The 22,041-nt window shown below is 43.5% G+C and overlaps 2 protein-coding genes across 3 annotated transcripts in view; one reads left to right on the top strand and one right to left on the bottom strand.

The window, feature by feature from the left end:
• Positions 1–560: 560 nt before the first annotated feature.
• The window catches only part of Crk (CRK proto-oncogene, adaptor protein), a 29,636-nt gene continuing 8,155 nt past the window's right edge, over positions 561–22,041 (bottom strand). The window contains exons 2-3 of one of the 2 annotated variants that reach the window (XM_036196223.1): positions 14,830–15,365; positions 561–4,101 (exon numbers count right to left, since the gene is read on the bottom strand). In XM_036196223.1, coding sequence (XP_036052116.1) covers positions 3,964–4,101; positions 14,830–15,365 — 674 coding nt within the window. In that variant the 3' untranslated portion in view covers positions 561–3,963. The remainder of the gene's footprint in view (positions 4,102–14,829; positions 15,366–22,041) is intronic. The other variant, XM_036196224.1, reaches the window with a different exon arrangement.
• LOC118590188 (small nuclear ribonucleoprotein G-like) lies at positions 17,019–17,294 on the top strand. The gene has a single exon (XM_036198069.1). The coding sequence runs from the start codon at positions 17,019–17,021 to the stop codon at positions 17,292–17,294; it is 276 nt and encodes a 91-aa protein (XP_036053962.1).

Here is a 22,041-nt window from a genome sequence, read left to right as displayed (position 1 = left end):
GAGACATTACTCTTGCCTTGCTGGAGTTGTTATAGTTGAGGTAAAACAATTACAATAATATGTAACTATTGCCTGGATGGTGGTGGCACAAGTCCTTAATGCCAGGAGGCAGAGGCAGAGGCAGAGGCAGAAGGATCTCTATGAGTTCAAGGCCAGTCTGGTCTACAAAGTGAGTGCCCAGACAGCCAAGGACACACAAAGAAACTCTGCCTCAAAACCCAAAAGGTGTCACTTGAAAGGAGTACCATGAAGGTAAATAGAACACCTCTAAGGATATTTAAGCTGGAACTGAAAGTAAAGGTGTGTGAGTGTGTGGTGGTGGAGGGTCTGGTCCACGGGGAAGTTGAAGACTGGCGGAAGCTCAGTCTTCACAGCCCGAGTGGGGGAGAGCTCCTTTAGCTCTTGCTCCTACATCTGGGCCTCTTCGCACATTTTCTACTCAGGCAACCCCTCTCCACATTTATGAGGAGAAAACTTCATTCGAAGTTTCTTGAGTTACTAAACATGGGCCGTATGAACACACTAAGAGACTATGTAAAGGAACCCAACGTTCAACACAGTAAACCAAAAGTTGGACAGTTTATTTTGTCACAAGTTGAAATACACTTTATCTAACTGTGCTGTTAAGCTTGCGTATATGCCAAAGTTGGAACCCCCCAGAGGAACCTGCTTTAGCTCTACACTGACATACTCCTAAGTCCACAGCAGCAACTATGAGGTTGCGATTTGAGTGTAAGGCAGAGAGTGTCATATAGGCAATAGGTAAAATTTGTCCCTTGGGTATTTAGTAGATAGGGGTCTTGCTAGGTCATCCAGGCTGACCTCCAACTCCTGGATTCAAGTAATTCCACAGCCTGGAAGTGCTGGAATGATGGGGACATGGCACACAGCACCATGAAACCCTAGTTCCCAATATTCGAGAGAATGATGTCAATTGGGGGCACACATACTTTGGGGAAGGGTGGCCTGTACAATCGACATTTGCCATTGTTGTCACCATCAGAACCTTCCCTATGCATCTGCTACTTACATTAATGCAGTGCCTCCACTACATTCCGGAGCCATCAAGCTCCCCTCCCACTGTCATCATCGACAGTCTTACAAGCACAAATACGCTCTTCCAGACGAGTCTGGTGTTCTGTTCACAACCTGCTTCCTTCAGATTTCAGACCATTTTCTTCATGTTCCCCTCACGGCAGTATCATCCTTTCTAGAGATCCCACGCAGTATACCCAAGGATTAACTCCATCTTTAAGCATCCACCATGTATATAACAGTTTATGTGACTACTGACGGGCAGCTGAGACACTTCTATTCCTTAAAACATAAAAGGTTTCACTTTTGTGACAAATATTCCAAGCTTATTTTCTCCAAAAGATCACCAAGCCAAACATTTGGCCATACTTTTATTTACTACATATACTATAAACATATACAATACATGCTACAAAAAAAAACATTTTTTAAAATTTAACTGTCAAGAAAGTGTATAGTGTTATAATACAATGGCACATGTTCATATTTTATTTCAAACTGGTTTGCTTATCACCCATTTCAAACCATTAAGTGAAATGTTACTTGTGGAAAATTAAAATTATCTATTTGCATTATTAATAAACAATTCCAACAAATTAATAAGAATTAACCATGTCAAATATTAGTATCCAAAAAATGGGCTCTTGCAGAAGTGATTATATAAAACATAGCAGCCAATTTCAGTTTATTTTGCTCTGTGACAATGTACATATGCACTTGACTAGGATTCTAGCACTTGCTATTTTTTGGAAGATATTTGTAAGAAGTCCTTTGATCTCTTGAGGTCCAATAACTGCTACACCCAGCCAAATTCAACCAACAGTTCATGTAATGGCCTGAACAACTAGTCACTGAGGAGTTCTTCTGATCCCATCAATACCACAAACATGAAGAGACAGTACAAGCCAGCATCAAAGGCAAAAGAAAATACAAACATTCAAATCAACTGTGATGAGGATTTTCTACAAATACTTAAGATGCCATAATTCCAGGGACAGATTTTTTTTTTATTTAATTAATTTATTTGGTTTTTTGAGACAAGGTCTTACTTTGGAACTCTTAACTGTCCTAAAAGTAGCTCTGTAGACCAGGCTGTCCTTGAACTCAAAGACCCACCTGCCTCTGAGTGTTGGGACTAAAGGCGTGTGCCACTATGCTTGGCTTAGGAAAACAAGATTTAATGTGCACTGGGATTTACATTATCTATACTAACTGAAAACTGAACCAAGTAGTCAGGTGGAATATGTCACATACTGCAAATCTGTCCACTCCACATCACTGAGCACCTACTATGTGCTTAGCACTGCGCCAACATCTCCAAAGTTGAGTTTTAATATTTTTATCAAGCTTCTTTCTACCTGAGAGTGAGGTAAAAATGTATTAAATTAGCGTCGTTAGTTTGTAATCCTATGCCAACTGGTGTCCCTGGTCATGTAACAAGCTTCTGCACTCTGCTCACTCTCTACACAAAATTTCTATACACGTGTGCTAAGCAATGTGCTAGTCACTGCAATACCACGATTTGGTATATGTTCAAAGAATGCAAATCCATCATATTAATCTATACAGGACAACTAAGAAGGTACATTATTTTTCTAAAATGAGGTTCAAAGCAAAGTATAAGGTGTTTCTATTGGTCATACCACACCAGAGACCAGCAAGTGTCTTTATCACCCGAAAGTCTCATGTTACAGTCTAAAGAAACCCTAAATCATTTGTGGCCTCACAGGCCTATTCTCTGGAGCATCTGACCCCACATAAATCATTCTATACTTTAAAGGGCTTATAAACTAAATATGGACAAAGGAAAACCCAAATGAAGGCAATTTATAATGTAATGTATTTCAAGAACTATTTTGACCATGTAAAATGATACATAAGGAATTTATGACTGGCACAGTTTTCAAAGTACTAATTCTACCCCAAATGCATAGAATTCTCATCTGCCTTTTATACAACTTGCACATGATGCAGAGGGCAGAGTTTGGCCCCTGATACCTTCTACAGGATACAATATGGGATTGGTCCTTCCACTCCAAGTAGAATCTGAGAACTCTTAAGTATCCCATTAGGATACTAGTAATCAGGAGAAATGGCCCTGCCGGATCCATCCCATCAGCAAGAAAACTCTTAGCTGTGGTAGCAGTGTGAATCTATGATGCCCCCTTGGGGGAAGGCAGAATGCTGGGAGTTTCTCCACTGAGTGAATCCAATACTGGCTTAAAGCTATGCACTGAATAAAGTGCTCTGCACATCCTGTGTCTCATCTGGAATGAAGATATTCACTATCCTAAGAATCAGGCCACTTACAGGTACAGGGAAGAGAGAAACAAGGAAAGAACCCGCGAAGAAGTGAAGCACTGACTGGGAAGGAGGACAAGTGCCTCCAGTAGTGTTCTCGGAGCCCTCAGGGTCTGAAGTGTCAGAAGGGGTCATACCGTGGTCATGGTCCACAAATGCAAATGCAATCCCACTGGGAAATAGTCACACAGTGCATGATTACTTCATGGGAGTGGGAGGGAACAGTCTGCTGCCTTTTGATAGTATGGTTTCAGAATGAAAACAGAACCACTGAAGAAATCAGGGTAAGCAGTGTGTAACATTCTTTTCCTGACCATCAGTTTTCCACAGGTTGATCTGTACTACCAAAGAGAAAGGAGGCGAGATATTTACCTCTTCTCATACAGGCATGGCCACTACCACCAAAAATTGCCAATTTACGAGTTAACCACACAAGCCCTCCAGTTTCGTACCCTGAATATGGTAAATACGAGTAAGAATGGAGTAATTCAGTCTTAAAAAAGATCACAGGTAACAGAATGCTTATATAAACTAGACTGCTTTTGACACCTGTAAGAAAATTGTATAGATGGCAATTAGGGGAAAAAACAGATTGTTCCCATCTGTCAGCCAACTGTTGAGCTATACTCAGCTGAAGTCCTCATCAGGATTCTGTTGATCCAGCAGACGGACATGTGTGAATGGGAAGTGACCTCGTTTGCCATTACACTCCCCTTCCCACTGACCACTCACATTAATCTTCGTAACCTTTACCAGCTCACCGACCTGCAGGACGAGAATAAGGAGAGTGCTTTATTTCCAGTCAAGAATGCAAGCTGAAAATCTCCATTCTCTGTTAGGCATACCCTGCCCATGTGATTGCTCTAGGGCTGATATTATAGAAACGACTACTCACTCCCTCCCCAGCCCCAGCCACCAGACTGGTTACTTGTGGTTAATGCAGGCAAAAGGCAAGAGTGTTGTTAGCAGTGGAGAAAGACACTGAGAATACAGAAAGTGAAAATGATCCTTCCTCCTGTGAATTCCTCACCCCACCTGACAAGCTCTGGCTGAGGGACTAACACCCAGCTCTTCTTGGGGGAGCATGTGGCGGCCACTGCCTGCACTACAGAAGGCAACCACAGCAAGCACACTGCATTTGGACCCAGAAAATGAAGTGTTCTTACTGGTTTCCAGCCCAGGCCAAGTCTAGAGAAGGTACAGGCCAAAATGCCAAATCTTCTCAGTTCATAGCAAATGTCAACTCTCAAACCTACTAGCTGACTTGCTGCTCCTTAAAACAGCATGTGTTCATTACCCCATGGGGGACAAAGGAAACAAAAACCTCTAACTACTAGAGCTATAACCAGCTAACCATCACCCTTTCTATTTATAAAATCAAATATAAAGTTTTAACAAGATAAATCTCCGCTTTGCCATAAACTTAAGACAAGGTCAGTTTGATAAATGGATTCACTGAGGCAAAACACTACACAAACAGCATGGTGGTTCATGCCGTAATCCTCGCCCTTGGGACACAGAAGGAGCAAGACGATGAGTTTAAAGCGTCCTTAGCGACATGGAAAATGTGAGGCACGTGTGCCAGACTACACAAGTCTTGTCTCCAAAGAGAAACAAAGAAAACACAACACAAAGACCCAGACTAAGAAGCCAGATGGGACCACTGTTTGCAAGTCCCCTGAGATTCACACTGCTCGTAGCTTTGGAGCATATTTTATGGTACAACAGGGTATTTAGAGACATTATTTCTCATTCTCATAGTAACCCTCCAGGATAAGAACATTTTTTATTTTATAGACAAAATGGAAGATTAGGGTAATCATGATATTCACACAGCCAATGATTTGAACTCAGAGTTATGTGACGCTGAAGCTCACTGACCTATCGGGTCAGGAAACTTGAAGCTCTGCTGTATGAGGCTTCATGGTAAGATCATCTCTTGGAGTTACTGCACAAGGCCAACTCATATGAAGGCCCAGGGACTCCTAGAGAACCAGTCTGATCACACTAACAAGGAACACTCTTGCTTACTGGTTGGTCTGTAATTTCCCAAGAAAAAATATGAAAACCAAAGGCCTGATGTCTTTGTTTGAACAACAGAAAAACAGAACAGGCCGGAGGGGAGTAATAGACACAGGGTGAAAAGAGAGCAGCTTCAACTGCAGTGCCATAAGGACTGGGCAAAGGCAGGTGAGGACCACAGAGCACACGCGTCCAGGCCTAGACCCGCTAGCAACTATCCGGCTCAAAGCCAGACATCCAAGGTGGCTGACTGATGACCACAGATTTTCGTATAGTCTTCAAGGATCCAAGACATGCAAGTAAAATTTCACTTGTTATTACTTGTAAAAGTAATCTTCGGCTAGGATGCACCTTCATGATATGGCATGCATACAGCATACACAAGGCCCTAGACAACTGACACAAGGTAGAATTCTAAAGTGCTGGAAATGTGTGAAATATTGACTTGCATCATACAAGTGTCCATATCTGTAAATTCACTGAACTGCATATTTAAGTTCTGTATGTTACCAAATGACTTTACACTTCAATAAAAAGTGTGTGTGGGGGGGGTATCTGTCAATATTTTACTTAGCTTTTCCTAGGTGTTAGATCATCCCATCTGTCATCAGGCCTTTTCTCTTTTAAAGAGAAATGGGGAGTTCCTATAGGACCAGGCACCACTAGAGGACAGAATTGTGTGTACACTATGTATCAAACTTTGGACAAAAAAGAACCATCAACAGAGCCATCTTTTTTCTCCTTCTTTCTTCCTATGGGATTGTTGTGAGGCAGGATCTCCTCACTCTGCAGGCCAGGCTGGCCTCAAATGCACAGAGAGCTGCCTGCCTCACCCACCCAAATACTGGGATGAAAGGTGTGTGCTACTATGTCTGGCTTTAAAGCCCTCTTTTTCTTCTTTCAGACAGGGTTTCTCTATGTAGTTTTGGTACCTGTCCTGGATTTCACTATGTAGACCAGGCTGGCTTCAAACCTCACATACATCCTCCTGGCTCTGCCTCCCTAGTGCTGAGATTAAGGGCGTGCCCCACCACTGCCCAGCATCAGAGTCTTCTGGAATTGGAATTACAATTACAAGCTGCCATGTGGGTTCTGGGAATTGAACCTGGGTCCTCTGAAGAGCAGCACTCAGTGCTCTCAACCATTGAGCCATCTCTCCAGCCCCTTGTATCTTACTCTTAAACACAAACTTCATCAATCAGGAGCGAGATGATTGTAATTTGTTTGGTAGTTTTTCTGTGTAACAGCTTTGGCTGTCTCAGAACTCACCAGTCTGGCCTCATACTCACAGAGTATGGCCTAACTTTGCCTCCCAAGTGCTGGGATTAAAGGTGTACCATCTCTTTTTTGTTTGTTTGTTTGTTTGTTTTTTGTTTTTGTTTTTCAAGACAGGGTTTCTCTGTGTCATTTTGGTGCTTGTCCTGGATCTTGATCTGGAGACCAGGCTGGCCTCGAACTCAGAGATCTGCCTGGCTCTGCCTCCCAAGTGCTGGGAGTTAAAGGCATGCACCACCGCCATCTGACCGATTGTCATTTTTTAAACTTTATTTATTTATTATGTATACAGTGTTCTGCCTGCATATGGCTGCAGGCCAGAAGAGGGCACCAGATCTCATTACAGATGGTTGTGAGCCACCATGTGGTTGCTGGGTATTGAACTCAGGACCTTTAGAAGAGCAGTCAGTACTCTTAACCAATGACTACAACCGCTTAACTACAAATACTTCAAAAAGTCAATTATTAAGATAACCCTTTGTACCCCATAGGGTTGTCCTCCTGAAATGCTTCGGGGCTCTTGAGGGCAAGGACAAGAACCAAAGAGATCATGACTAAATTTAAGAGACAAGGGCTGGGGTTGGGGATTTAGCTCAGCGGTAGAGTGCTTGCCTAGCAAGTGCAAGGCCCTGGGTTTGATCCTCAGCTACACACACACACAAAGAGATAAGGGCTTCCAGTGAAGCCCCACAAGATGGGTTTCCCAACAGTTTGGGGGAAAGAGTAACTGTCAACTCTGGGGCATCATGAGCAATTCTTGCTCTGTGTCAGAAAGCTAGACTAAAGAGGGAAGTTTATTTGGGTTTCCTGAGCTAGTCAGGCAGCTCAGGCTGACTTGAGACTCACAGAGCCGAGGATGAACTAACTGCTGCTCCTCCTGATCCTCCTGCCCAGACCTCCTCACCTCTCAAAGGCCGGAATTATACATATGCAGCACCATGTCTGGCTTTTGTACTATTTTATTTATTTTACTTCTGTCTGTTTGAGACAGGGTCTTACTGTGTGGCCCTGGCTGGCTTGATCTCATATAGACAAGGCTGGCCTCCAACTCTCAGAAATCCTCCTGCCTCTGTTCCTCCCAAGTGCTTGCGAAGTGCCACAAAGCCAGTAGAATAAAAGTATCTGCCCCAGAAATGCTGTATGTTTTTGTTTTTCTTGTTTGAGACAAAAAAAAATATGGACTCTTGGCTGTCCTGACTAGGCTAAATTTGCGATTATCCTCCTATCTTTCTGCTGGGTACTGGAATCATGGATATGTATGCTACAACCCACAGGGTTCCTCTGTGTAGCCCTGGCTGCCCCTGGAACTTACTCTGTAGAGGCCAAGAGATCCGCCTCCCAAGTGCTGGGATTAAAGGCATGTTCCATCACCACCCAGCACCCAGCCATTTCAAAAAAAAGTTCTTTTTATTTTGTTTTTTTGAGACAGGGTTTCTCTGTGCAGTTTTGGTGCCTGTCCTGGATCTCACTCTGCAGACCAGGCTGGCCTTGAACTCACAGAGATCTACCTGGGCTCTGACTCCCAAGTGCTGGGATTAAAGTCACCACCGCCACCGCCTGGCTCTCACATATTCTTTAAAATTCTTTTTTATTTCATGTGATTGATGTTTTGCCAGCATGTATGTCTGTTTGAAGATGTTGGATCCCCTGGAGCCAGAGTTACAGATAACTGTGAGCTGCCATGTGGATGCTGAGAACTGAACCCCGGCCGTCTGGAACAGCCTTAACAGTGCTCTTAACTGCTGAGCCATCTCTCTGCCCATTATTTCAAATTTGAAATATAACAAATAAATAGAAAACAAAAGGTCAGTTAGGGTACATGGTACAATACATATAATCCTAGAATGTGGAGGCTGAGCCAGGAGACTCATTGCTAGCCTGGGTTACAGTGAGATTCTAGTCTCAACATTAACCACAAAGACAAACAAGAAATAAAGAAGGAAAAAGACCTTAACATGGATTACCAATTCTCTCAAGAACTCTTAACTGAAGATGAACTTTAACCTCTCTGATCTTCCTGTTTCTACCTCCCGAGTACCAGGATAACAGGTGTGTACAACCAGAGGTTCTGATGACTTTTTCTCATGATACAGCATCTTCCTATACAGTCCTAGTTGGCCTGGTACTACTAACTATATATTACTCTAAACTGGCCTTGAACTCAGGAATCCTTAGCTTCACAAGTTTCTTTTTCTTTTTCCTTTTCTCTTGGGGAGAGAGGGTCAAGGAGGGAGGAGCGACAGGGTCTTAACAAGCTCCTAGGGCTCTTTTGACCACTGTTTGTTGCTCCATCTGGTCTCCACCCTTCCGACTGACTCTCTAACATCCTCAATAGCAAGCCTGAGAATGAAGCAGCGAGTCATCCACAAAGGGGACTAAACAAGGTTATTGGCTCCCAAGAAACTTAATCAACTGGTTTGTTTCCTGGCTCTGTACAGCCATCAAAGTCAGCTGTGACCCTAGTGAAGACATAACTAAACCTAGAATAGCCCAGGAACAAAAGAATACCCAGCTATCCTCACCAGGAAGTTTTAGTAACAATGAAAAAAAACTGGAGTCCAAATGGGATCAAACTCTGAAAGTCACTAACTAGGAGGCTATCAGGGAACTATGTGAGCTCCTTTGTGGGTATGCCTCTGGGTGAATCCTTTCTAGGTTTTGTCCCTATTACCTAAGGGAAAGACAGCAACAACCGCCAGCTTTCCTCCAATCCAGACCTGTAGGACTCCTGTGAGCCCGGAGCAGGACGTTCACGCCAGCACAGGGACAGAAAGGCGGGGAGAAAGACACAAGAAAAGAGCAACAGTGGCGTCCTGTGCGCCAGGGAGCCCAGAGGTTCACAGCAGGTGTTTTCCTGTCATTCTTGATGGTGTGTATTTTAAATTAGCTCTTTACACTTGCACACACATGGAGGTCAGAGACAACTTGTAGAGTCAGATCTTTCTTCCTACCATAGGTTTCCAGGATGAAACTCAGATCTTAGGCTTTGACAGCATGCATCTTTACCTGCAGAATCATTTCACCAGCCCCATAATATATTTTGAGACAGTGTTTCTCACTGAACCCGAGCTCACCAATTTGGCAAGGCCTAGCTGTGCAGTGAACTCCAGGGATCCTGTGTCTGCCTCATCCAGCCGTTAGAATTAAAGGCACATGCTGTTGCTCCTTGCTCTCTATGTAGATTCCAGGAATCCAAACTCAGATACTAAGTCCTATGTGGCAAGAGAAGTAAGCCATGTCCCCAGCTCTGTCCTAACATTTTTTAATATAACTAAGACAAAAGAATACTTTAAGATTTGTCTGGGGAGAAATTAAGGAAATTATAGCAATCTAAGGAAGGAGTCAGCAAATCATGGCTTCTGAATCAAATCCAGCTTGCTGTTTTGTAAACAGTTTGTCATCTGTGTGTTTGTGCCTGCTTCAGGAGTTAGAGGACAACTGTGGAGTCAGTTCTCTCCCTCCCCTACTGCAGGCAGGGGTTGGATGGCTCCATGGTCTCTATTCATAAGGACTCCACTCTGCCACTGTAACCAGAAGGCAGTTATAAACAGGACAACAAGTGGAGCCTGGTGTGTTTCAATAAAGCTACTAGTGAGCTGGCAAGACAGTAAGAGAACTTGCTTTAAAACCTTAAGACTTGAGTTCAATTCCCGAAAGTCAAGTAAACATGCAAAGAGAAGCTAAGTTTGATGGTGTACACGTTTAATCCCAGTATCAAGAAGTGGGTAAATCTGAGTTCCTGAGGCCAGCATCAGGACTGTGAGTTCCATGCCAAGGCTACACAGATGATATCTAAATAAATAAAATCAAAAAAAGCTGAGAACCAGGCATAGTGTCTCACACCTGTAATCCCAGCCCTTGAGAGGCTGAGGCAGAAAGGTTGCCCTGAGTTTAAGATGAGCCAGGGCTATAAGTGTGAAATCCTGCCTCAAAAAGAAAAGGCTAGGGATATATATATATATATATATATATATATATATTTTTTTTTTTTTTTTTTTTTTTTTTTTTTCTAAAAATTACTATCATAAATGAGACCTAAAGACCCCAAACTTTACAGTGTCAGAGGCATGGCACAAAGCACAGAGGAGTACCAAAAAGTATTTTAAGCTGTTGAGGGCAACACAGGAACATTTGATATGCATTGAGTACTAGGCAGGGCTGGAGAGATGACTCTTCCAAAGACCTTGAGTTTAATTCCCGGAATCCACATGGCAGTTCACAACTGTCTGTGACTCCAGTTCTAGGGGATCTGACACCCTCACACAGACATACATACAGGCAAAACTCTAATGCACATTAAATAAGTAAATCTTTAAAAAAAATAAATAAATAAAAAGTTACGGCCGGGCGGTGGTGGCACACGCCTTTAATCCCAGCACTCGGGAGGCAGAACCAGGTGGATCTCTGGGAGTTCGAGGTCAGCCTGGTCTCCAAAGCGAGTTCCAGGAAAGGCGCAAAGCTACAGAGAGAAACCCTTGTCTCAAAAAAAATAAATAAAAAAAAAAAAAAATAAAAGATTGATTTACTTATTTATTATGTATACAGTGTTCTGCCTGCAGGCCAGAAGAGGGCACCAGATCTCATTACAGATGGTTGTGAGCCACCATGTGGGTGCTAGGAATTGAACTCAGGACCTCTAGAAGAGCAGTCAGTGCTCTTAACCTCTGAGCCATCTCTCGAGCCCCTTGCAGGGTTTAAGATCCCCTTGGAACTAGACTTCGATCAGTGAGCTGCCTGATGTGGAGAATCCAGGTCCTCTGTAAGAAATAAAAATTGATCTTAACCCATGAGCCATGTCTCTAGCAACCCCCACCACTAATGAACTTATTTGAAAGTAAACAAAAAGACCACATCTATCTGTGTCAAGGAGGACTGCAACACTGTTAGGAATACAAAAAGAGACTGCATCTCTGGATTCAACATTTCTAATGCCTCCAAGAGTCTGAATGTCACTCAACCCTACCTCCTTTTCTGGAATCAGGGACAGGATCTGATTATGTAGCCCAGGCTGGCCTTAAACTTGAAATCCTCTTACCTTCACCTCCATCATGCTGGGGTTTACCATCACAATTAATTCAACTTGTTTTCCTAGGAGTGTGTTCCCTACAGCAAAGGAGAGTTAAGGTTCCTTCCCACTGAAGAATTCTCATATGCCAAATGTTTTTGTTTTTAAGACAGAAACTTTGTAGCTCTGACTGTCCTGAAACTCACTATATAGACCAGACTGGTGTTGAACTCACTGAGATCCAAGTTCAGGGATTGAAAGCATGTACCACCATGTACAGCCTAAGCTATTTCTTCAAGCATGTAAGAAAGGTGTTTTAAAGCCATTTTAGGGTATCTGTTTTATATTGAAAGAGGCTCTTTTTAGTAATAAACACATATAACTCAACACCAACTAAAAAGAAATTTTATGAAATCACACCAGTTTTCAACTCAAATCTTTATCCCCCAAGATTTTTGTAGTATTTCATAGCAGAGAATGCAGTTCAACCATTTTCCCCCCCAAAGCTGAGGACAGAACCCAGGGCCTTGTAGCAAGTGCTCTACCACTGAGCTAAATCCCCAACCCCAGTTCAACCATTTTTAAGCACTGATGCTATTAATTAACTGAGACTGCCTTAGAAATAATCTTTCACTGGCCTGGAGAGATGGCTCAACAGCTAAGAGCACGTGCTGGTCTTGCGGAGGACCCACATTCAGTTCTCGGTACCTGCATGATGGCTCACAAATATCCATAACTCCAGTTCGAACCTCATACATACATGCAGGCAAAATACTCACACAGGTAGAATAAAATCAACAATCTTTTTTTTTTTTTTTTAAATTGGCAAAGAAGTGGAAAACGGAAGTGAAATTGACACAGTCACTATCCTCTTCTGGGTATGCAGTGACCTGGTCCAGGAATGCCGTTTTCCCACTCCAGTCTGTTAATAAGAGCCACAATCAATGATAAGTGCCCACACATGCTAGATGTGAGCATCAGCCCTTAACTTCATGAGCTGAAAAGCTTGCTTTCTTTATCTTCCAAGCAGTATGACCTAGAAAACATACACTCCACTTCTCAAAGCCAAGACATGAATTTTAAAGTTGTTAAGACATAATTTCAAAAAATACAAACTTCAGCAGAAGTGTGATGGCTCATGCCTATAATCCTAACACTTGGGGGCTTCTGCAGGAGTGTCATAAATTGGAAGACAGCCTGGGCTACACAGTGAGCTCCAGGCTAGATTGGGCTAGAATGAGTCTCCATCTCAACAAAACCAGAACATTTAAAAAGCTGGGGTGGTGGCACATGCCTTTACTCTTAGCATCCTCTCTGTAAGTTCAAGACCAGCCTAGTGAGTTTAGGACAGCCAGAGTTACATAGTGAGACTCTGCCTCAAAAACACAAAAATTACAAATAAACAAATAATATAGTTTTCAGTTGAACCTAGGAAACTCAATTAACTTAATTTACACACCCACTAGATCAGAAATGAAAATGTCAGGGCTGGTGAGATGGCTCAGTGGTTAAGAGTGCTACCTACTCTTCCAAAGGACGAGAGTTCCAGTGCCAGCACCCACAAGACAGTTTGCAACTTCCAATACTAGGGCATCCAATGCCCTCTTCTGACCACTGTGGGCATAGGGCACATAGACAGATGTAAGGAGAACATCCACACACATAAAAAAAAAATTTTTTTCAGACAGGTCTGTGTAGCCTCAGTTTTCCTGGAACTCACAGAGATCTCCTGCCTCTACCTCCCAAGTGCTGGGATTAAAGGTGTGCACCACTACACCTGGCAAATAAGTGCATATTAAAAAAAAAAAAAATCAAATGCATTAACATCAGAGTCTGGTTCAAATAAATGTTGCTCATTCTGTGGACTAAGAGTCTCACAGGCAGCTCCTGCCCCAGCTGTAAGAGCACAACCCAAAGGAAAGAGAAGAGCCAGATCACCAGAGTACTTCACCCCTTCCCTGCTGCTGTGTTCACATACTCCCTCCCTGGCCATGCTTATGGGAGCTCAAGTCAGTCCATAGGTAGGCTCTGAAAGATGGGCCAGCAGGCCACCTCTGCAGTCAAACAATGAGACAGTGCTGAAGAGGAACAAAGGAACAAATGCAATGAATGGCCAGTCATAAGAAAGGCTACGATGGGCCGGGCGGTGGTGGCACACGCCTTTAATCCCAGCACTCGGGAGGCAGAGCCAGGCGGATCTGAGTTCGAGGCCAGCCTGGGCTACAGAGTGAGTTCCAGGAAAGGTGCAAAGCCACACAAAGAAACCCAGTCTCAAAAAACAAACAAACAAACAAAGGAAAGAAAGGCTATGATGAATGTCTAGAGGTAAAGACGTAAAAATAATCCTTACAAAGAACTGACTTCTCCATTCAACACACTAAGCAAAAAAGACAAGTAAATCTGTCCTGTTTTCTGTAACTCACTCTCTTAGTTTTATGGCTCAATTCACATCTGCATACCACTGTTTCCTCCCTAGTCTGTGTGTGTGTGTGTGTGTGTGTGTGTGTGTGTGTGTGTGTGTGTGTGCGCGCGCGCGCGCGCCACACTAGCCACTAAACCCAGGGCCTGCTCAAGGCTAGCATTCAGCCTTTCCTGATTCATGTCAAATATAATGAATAGTAAGGCTATCCACTAAAATAAAAGCAGCTTTTGACTGGACACAGTGGCACACACCTTTAACCCCAGTAGTTATCTGTGAGTTTCAAACCAGCCTGATCTACAAAGTGAGTTCCAGGATAGCCAGGGCTACAAAGACACCCAGTCTCCAAAATAGAAAGAAAAAAGAATTATGAAAAATCCCACTTAAGTATATACACATCACTTATCACATTCTAATCTGTGTGAACCCATCTTGTTTTAAACAGTGACAAAAAGGAAGCAGGAAAGAAGTTAGGATAGGTGAGAAAAGTTACTTCATGTTAATTCCTATGAATTCAGGTGGTTATTAGTCAAAATAGGTTTAGTAGATCAATCAGAACATTCAGTTACACAGTTTTAAGTTTACTCATTGCAAAACAGGTTTTCTCTAAAAGAGAGAAAACCCACATAAAATGTCAAAATCAGTGTTTAGTGGTTTGACATCTACAACATCACAAAGCTGGTACCCATCAGCATTCCTACAAAGCTGTAAGAGGTCTGAAAGGGAGACCCTGTAGCAGATCTCGTCTTTCTACATTTTGCACATTATGTACCTCCAAAGCCAAGGCTGTCTTGTCGTAGGCATTAGGGACTCGCTTCTGGATAACCCTGGCATAAATGGGCCCATTCTGGAGGTTAGGGAGCGGAGTGTTGACGCTGGGTTGGGCATAGGGCCCAGGCTCCGGCCCACCCAGTGGCTGTGGGTGGGAACCCTCCTGGTTACCTCCAATCAGAGCCGATACTGAGGCGGAGGCAGGTCTATACTTCTCCACGTAAGGGACTGGAATCATCCCCCTCTTTCCTTCGCTGTCCTCTGCATTCCACCACTGCTCTTCAGGCTTATCCCGGATTCTCAGGATGTCTCCTTTCTTAAAGGGAAGATCTTCTTCATCATTCCCATTAAAGTCAAAAAGAGCTCGAACATACTCTGCCTCCTCCTGCCTGAGAATCACTCCACTACCCTGCCTGGATCTGGAAACTGGTTCTATCAATGTTGTAGTGTCCAAATAGTGTATTTTGTAGAATTCCAGTAAAGCAGGCAATGAATCAAATTCTTGATCTCCTATTCGGAGCCGGGAGGGACTCACTCCTGGAAAAAACAGAGCAGAGTGTCATTTGAAGGTATACTGCACTGCATATGAAACAGATTTTTATGTATTTCTCTTACATATCTAGTCGATAATGGATCAGCAAAGAAAGTATCCTAAATAAGAAAAAAACAAAAACAAAGCCCTTTCTTCACAGCGCAAATTGGTGTCATCCTCTTCCAGGGGACCCAGGTCCCATTCCCAGAACCCAAATGATGGCTTCACAGCTCTAACTCCAGCCCCAGGGGTCTAATGCCCACCTTCTTGACTTCTTGAGCACTTGGCACCCACATGATGCACAGATAACCATGCAGACTAACACCTATACATGTAAAATAAGCATCCTCTGGAAAGAAAGATGCCCCTCACCATGAGTAGAAGAAAAAAAGACAGCCATGACAGACCAGGCCATTGGATTCGCCAAGACAGTGTAACACATGCACGTGTCGGTCATTCTCCCAGTGTTCTGCTGCCACCCCTTAAATAAAGTAACCAAATGTACTCTACAACCTCAGGAAATACAGCAAGCTCTCCTCTTTTGGGGGGGATGGGGGTTTGAGACAGGGTTTTTCTGTGTAATAAATCCGCCTGCCTCTGCCTCCCAAGTACTTGGATTAAAGGCGTGTACCACCATGGCTTGCTTTTGTTGTTGTTATTTTGAAATATGGTCTGTGTAGCCTTGGCTGGTCTGGAACTCACTTTGTAGACCAGGCTCACAGAGAGCCATCAGTCTCTGTCTATCAACTGCTGAAATTAAAGGCGTGTGCCCGGCCTCAAGCTGTCCTTTTTAATAGGTCCATCCATGCAACTGCTTCCACACGAGATGAGAAAACTTGGAACCTACTCTAAGCTCATACATCACCATCACTACAATGTACAATTCCGAAGATGGCATCAGATTCCCTGGATTTGAATTACAGATGGCTTTGTATGATGACATGTGGATGTAAGGAACTGAACCCAGATCCTCTGCAAGAGGAGCAAGTGCTCCTATTCACAGTCTCCTCAGACCCAAAGATTTAAGTATAAATGTGTGCCTGTGTGGAGGTATGTACACACAGGTACCTATAGAGTTCAGAAGAGGGAATTTGGATATTGGATACCCTGTAACTGGAGTTAGAGGTAGTTGTAAACTGCCTGGTGTGAATGCTAGAAACTGAACTAGGGTCCTCTTTAAGAGCAATATATCTCCATCCCAAGACCATACTTTAAAAACAAAAAGTAGGGCTGGAGAGATGGCTCAGTGGTTAAGAGCACAGGCTGCTCTTCCAGAGGTCCTGAGTTCAAATCCCAGCAACTACATGGTGGCTCCCAACCATCTGTAATAAGATCTGGTGCCCTCTTCTGGCCTGCAAGGACACATGCAGACAGAACACTGTATGTATAAATAAATAAATCTAAAACAAACAAACAAACAAACAAAAAAAGTAGCCAGGCGGTAGTGGTGCATGCCTTTAATCCCAGTGCTGGGGGTGGGGGTGGGGTGAGGCAGAAGCAGGCAGATCTACAGAGTGAGTTCCAGGACAGCCAGAGCTACACAGAGAAACCCTGTCTCCACAATCTTCCCCTCTCCCAGTCCCTCAATCTATCCTTGGAGAAAGGAAGATCAGGATGAATGAGGAGGCCGCCCGCTCTTTATCCGCTGAAAAGTTGCCATGAGCAAGGCCCACCCTCCCAAGTTGAAGAAATTTATGGACAAGAAGTTATCACTGAAGTTAAATGGTGGCCGACATGTACAAGGAATACTCCGAGGCTTGGATCCCTTTATGAATCTTGTGATGGGTGAGTGTGTGGAGATGGCAACTGGTGGGCAGCAGAATAACACCGGCATGGTGGTCACAGGAGGAAACAGCATCATCATGTTAGGGAGCCTTGGAAAGGGTCTAAACAATGGATGGTCAGCAGCAGAGGAGTCCACATCCTTCCCCTAAGGACTGTTTGTTGGGGTGCAGAATTGAGTCATGTACATTTTCATATGAAACTTTTTGCTAAATAAACTCTTGTGATACTCAAAACAAAAGAATGCATATGAGTTTAAGGGCAGCCTAGTACATGAGATCCTATCACAAAAACCATGAAAACTGGGACTAAGGAGATGGCTTTATTTGGGAGAGTGCTTATCTAGAATTGCATTAAGCCCTGAGTTTGATACCCAGTACCACATAAACTGGTGTGGTGGTACACGTCCATAATCCTTCTATAACACTCTGGAAAGTACAGGCATAAAGATCAGATGTTCAATGTCATCCTCAGCTATATGGGAAAGTGGGGAACAGCCTGGGATACATAATAACTGCACCTCTAACCCTTCTTCAATCTCTGCTCAATCAATGATCTGAGAGAAAGGACCTAGTAGGGACACTTAAAATACTATGCCACAGGGGCTGGAGAGATGGTTCAGAGGTTAAGAACACTGGCTGTTCTTCCAGAGGTCCTGAGTTCAATTCCCAGCACCCATATGGTGGCTCACAACCATCTGTAATGAGATCTGGCTCCCTTTTCTGGCCTTCAGGGATACATGCAGACAGAACACTGTATACATAATAAATAAAATAAAATCTTTAAAAAAAATACTATGCCACAGTTGTGTGGTGGTAGTTCATGACTTTAATCCCAGTACTTGGGAGGCAGGGGCAGGTAGATCTCTGTGAGTTCAAGGCCAGCCAAGTCTACAAAGCGAGTTCCTGGACTGCCAGGGCTATACAGAGAAACCCTGCCTCCAAAACCAAACAAACAAACAAAATAAATAAATGGAAAAAAAACTCATGACAACAATATGTGTATGTCATAAATACAGAGCACATTTTTACTCTGAGTCTACAATTCAAGAATAGTAGTGAAGATATATCAGCTCAAATGAAAGAGTCTAGGAATGCAGTTTAGAGGGCTTACATAGTCCATCTACGTAAACACTCTTCAGGAAAACTGCAACATTAACTCAACAGTTCTAAGGATGGGCCTACAGAGATGATTTTTGGAAGCTTTTTATTTTTAATTCTTACTTTAAAAAAAAATTGCGGGCAGTGGTGGTGCATGCCTTTAATCCCAGTACTTGGGAGACAGAGCCAGGCAGATCTTTTGAGTTCGAGGCCAGCCTGGTCTATAGAGTGAGATCCAGGATGGGCAACAAAACTATACACCGAGAAACCCTGTCTGGAAAAACCAAAAAAAAAAAAAAAAAAAAAAAAAAAAAAGAAAGAAAGAAAAGAAAAGAAACCAGAGCCACCACTGCTGGCTGGTTTTTTTTGTTTTGTTTTGTTTTTTAAGTATTGTGTATGTGTATGATGCATGCATGTTATCAGGGGACAAAGGCAGTCAGTTCTTGCCTTCCAGCTTTATGTGGGCTCCAGGGGTCAAACTCAGGTTGCTAGGCTGTGGGACAAACACTCTGCCCACTGAGCATCCCACCACCCAGTGGCTGTTTTCTGAGACAGGTATGTGATAGAGCCCAGAGTAGGCTTGAACCTGTGCTTTTCTGCCTTAGCCTTCCAAGTGCTGGGATTTTAAGTGTGTATCAATCACAGTAGTTGGCATGAGAAGACTATTTTGGTTATGACTGTACAGCAACGCCACCTTACAGCTTCTCTTCACAAAGAACTGCTCCTATTCTGGTCTGTCCTCACTAATCTAAGATGATTTTCCATGTGAAGACAGCAATTGTGAAACTGCTCAGAAATCTGCTCAGTACTGCCTGCTTGAGAAAGTTCCAAGGACCAGTTACAGAGCAAAGCTGCTGACACAGCAAAGAATCTGTTGCTAAGAAGATGGTCCTAAGATCGTCCTAGATCACCAAGGGCAGAAAACTCCATTGCTACTGTTTAGCCAGCCACAGACCAAGGTGCACCTGCCAAAATGGCTTTTACTTGTTACCCCACGAAAACCACGGTTGCCAATAAATCAGAAGTGTTCAGAAAGTGTCACTTACTCTTTAAAAAAACTCACATGGAATCTTCTGCCTCAGTTTCCTGAGACTAGAAGCATGAGCCACCATGCCTAACTTTACATTTATTTTTAAAACATTTTTTTTAAAGATTTGTTTATTTATTATGTATACAGTGTTCTGCCTGCGTGCCAGATCTCATTACAGATGGTTGTGAGCCACCATGTGGTTGCTGAGAATTGAACCTGGGTCCTCTGGAAGAACAACCAGTGCTCTTAACTGCTGAGCCATCTCTCCAGCACCACCACCCCCCCTTTTTGTTTTTGTTTTTCGAGACAGGGTTTCCCTGTGTAGCTTTGCACCTTTCCTGGAACTCACTTGGTAGCCCAGGCTGGCCTTGAACTCACAGAGATCCACCTGACTCTGCCTCCCAAGTGCTGGGATTAAAGGCTTATGCCACCACAGCCCGGCAGCCCCGTATTTTTTAAAATATTTGTTTTGAGACAGGGTCTTCACTATGTAGTCCTGGCTGGCCAGAAACTCAATATGTAGACCAGGTTGGCCTCAAAATCATAGAGATCCAGTTGGTCCTGCCACCCAAATACTGGCATTGAAGGCATGTGCCAAGCCTAACCTATTTATTTGTATTATTATTGTATATGTATTGTATATTATTGTATATGCAGAGGTCAGAGGACAACTCACAGAAGTTGGTTCCCTCCTCCCACCCTACTGAGCCAAGGTCTCTCTTATTTTTGCTGTGCCTTGTAGCCCACGCTATCTGGCTCCTAAAATTCTATCTCTGCCTCCCATGTCACTTAGGAGTACTAGGGTTACAGGTAGGAGCTACTGGACCCAGCTCTGTCCTGAGTTTCAGGAAGCTAACTTGGGTCACCAGCCTTCCTTGGCAAGTGCTCTTACCCACTGAGCCACCTCACATATTATTAAAATTTTTCTGAAATTCTATCTCCTGTGTGTGGGTTAATGTTTCTGTCTGTGTTTGTAAGAGGACAATTCTAAGGGTAGATCCTCTCACTACAACATGTAGGTCCCAGGGATTGAACTCAGACCACCAGCCTTGGTAGCAAGAGCTTTTATTTACCTGCTAAGTCATCTCATCAGCCCCATACATTATTCCGTTTCTAAGATTATTTTGCCACGTGGTGGCATCTCAGCACTAGGGAGGCAGAGGCAGTCAGATCTCTGAGTTCAAGGCCAGCCTGATCTATAGAGCAAGTTTTAGGACAGCCAGGGCTGCACAAATGAAAAACAGATTTGTTTTTATTTATTTATATGCATGTGCCTGTGTGCCATACTAGCTATTGGTGTTCCTTGAGGCCAGAAGAGGTCAGAAGTCAGATCCACCTAGAGCTGGAGTTACAGGTGGTTGTAAGCACTCTGATATGGCTGCTGGGAGCAGAACTCTGGTCCTCTGGAAGAGCAGGAACCAATCTTAACTGCTGAGCCATGTTTCTGGCCCATGTGAATTATTCTTAATTATTCTTATCTTTTTTTTTTTTTGAGCTGAGGACCAAACCCCGGGCCTTGTGCTTGCTAGGCAAGCGCTCTACCACTGAGCTAAATCCCCAACCCCTGAATTATTCTTAATCAACAAACATGCTTAACTATGAAATTAGGGAAAGGGGTAAAATGAAATTCTACTTCCAGATTTAAGCACCTTACAAAGAGACAAAAGTGTGAACAGTGTGATGAGTAAGAAACAAAGGGGTTGTCTCAGAAAGCCAGCTTGGCTATTATTGCAATGGGAGATGTGTTCCTGTAAAACCCAGCAGCGCCGGGCAGTGGTGGCACACGCCTGTAATCCCAGCACTCAGGAGGCAGAGGCAGGCGGATCTTTGTGAGTTTGAGGCCTGATCTACAGAATGAGTTCCAGGAAAGAGGCAAAGCTACACAGAGAAACCCTGTCTTGAATCACAAGGAAAGGGCAGTTCTGTCAAATCAGGAAAATTTCCAAAGCACCTGTAATCTAAGAAAGAAGGCAACCACTCCCTGCCACCCACTGCTTAACACACACACACACACACACACACACACACACACACACACACCGCCATTATAGTACTAAGGGCAAGTGGAATGTGCTTGTGTGAAGCTGGGGACTGTTGGAAGAAGCAGGAGCACCACTAGGTGAAACCCCTTTGACAGGTGGGTGCAATGAAATTTTAAAAGGATAAGCTTCAGAAGCTCCTCCAGCACACAAGTGAGACGTGGGCTAGAACAGCGGCTCAGCAGTTAAGCATGCATGCTGCTCTGGCAGAGGATCAGGTTCCCAGAAACTGCAACTCTAGTTTCAGGAGATCCAACACCCTTTTCTGGCCCCCAAGGCACAAAAGTGGTGCATACAGGCAAAACACATAGATCACTTAAAAAAAAAAAAAAAAAAAAAGGTCAAAGGTAAGTTTAATTCTTTTCTTGTTCTAATGCTGCTAATGCCGCATGGTATAAACTGGGCTCACCAGCCTTTTTCTTTTGGCTTAGCAATCCCAAACTAACAAAATACAAGCAAAGCAGCAAACAAAACCTTTGGCACACTTTACCGGCACACTTCTACTGTGTTAGCGCTACAATAATGGAGGGATGCCTAATTTGACTACTTGGCAATCAGATATATGAGGCAGGCAAGTTTCAATGATTACAACCCCAGAAGGGAAGAAAAGGGAAAAGAATGCACATAAGTCACAGATAAGCCCAGACCTCACCACAGCTATGAATTTGGGTTCCTTTTCCATCCTTCTAACCACAAACAGCCAAAGGCAGGAAACAGAAGGGAGGGAAAG

The sequence above is a fragment of the Onychomys torridus genome, chromosome 8 (assembly GCF_903995425.1).
Source record: "Onychomys torridus chromosome 8, mOncTor1.1, whole genome shotgun sequence".
Taxonomy (NCBI): domain Eukaryota; kingdom Metazoa; phylum Chordata; class Mammalia; order Rodentia; family Cricetidae; genus Onychomys; species Onychomys torridus.
This window is presented reverse-complemented; position numbering and strand designations above follow the sequence as displayed.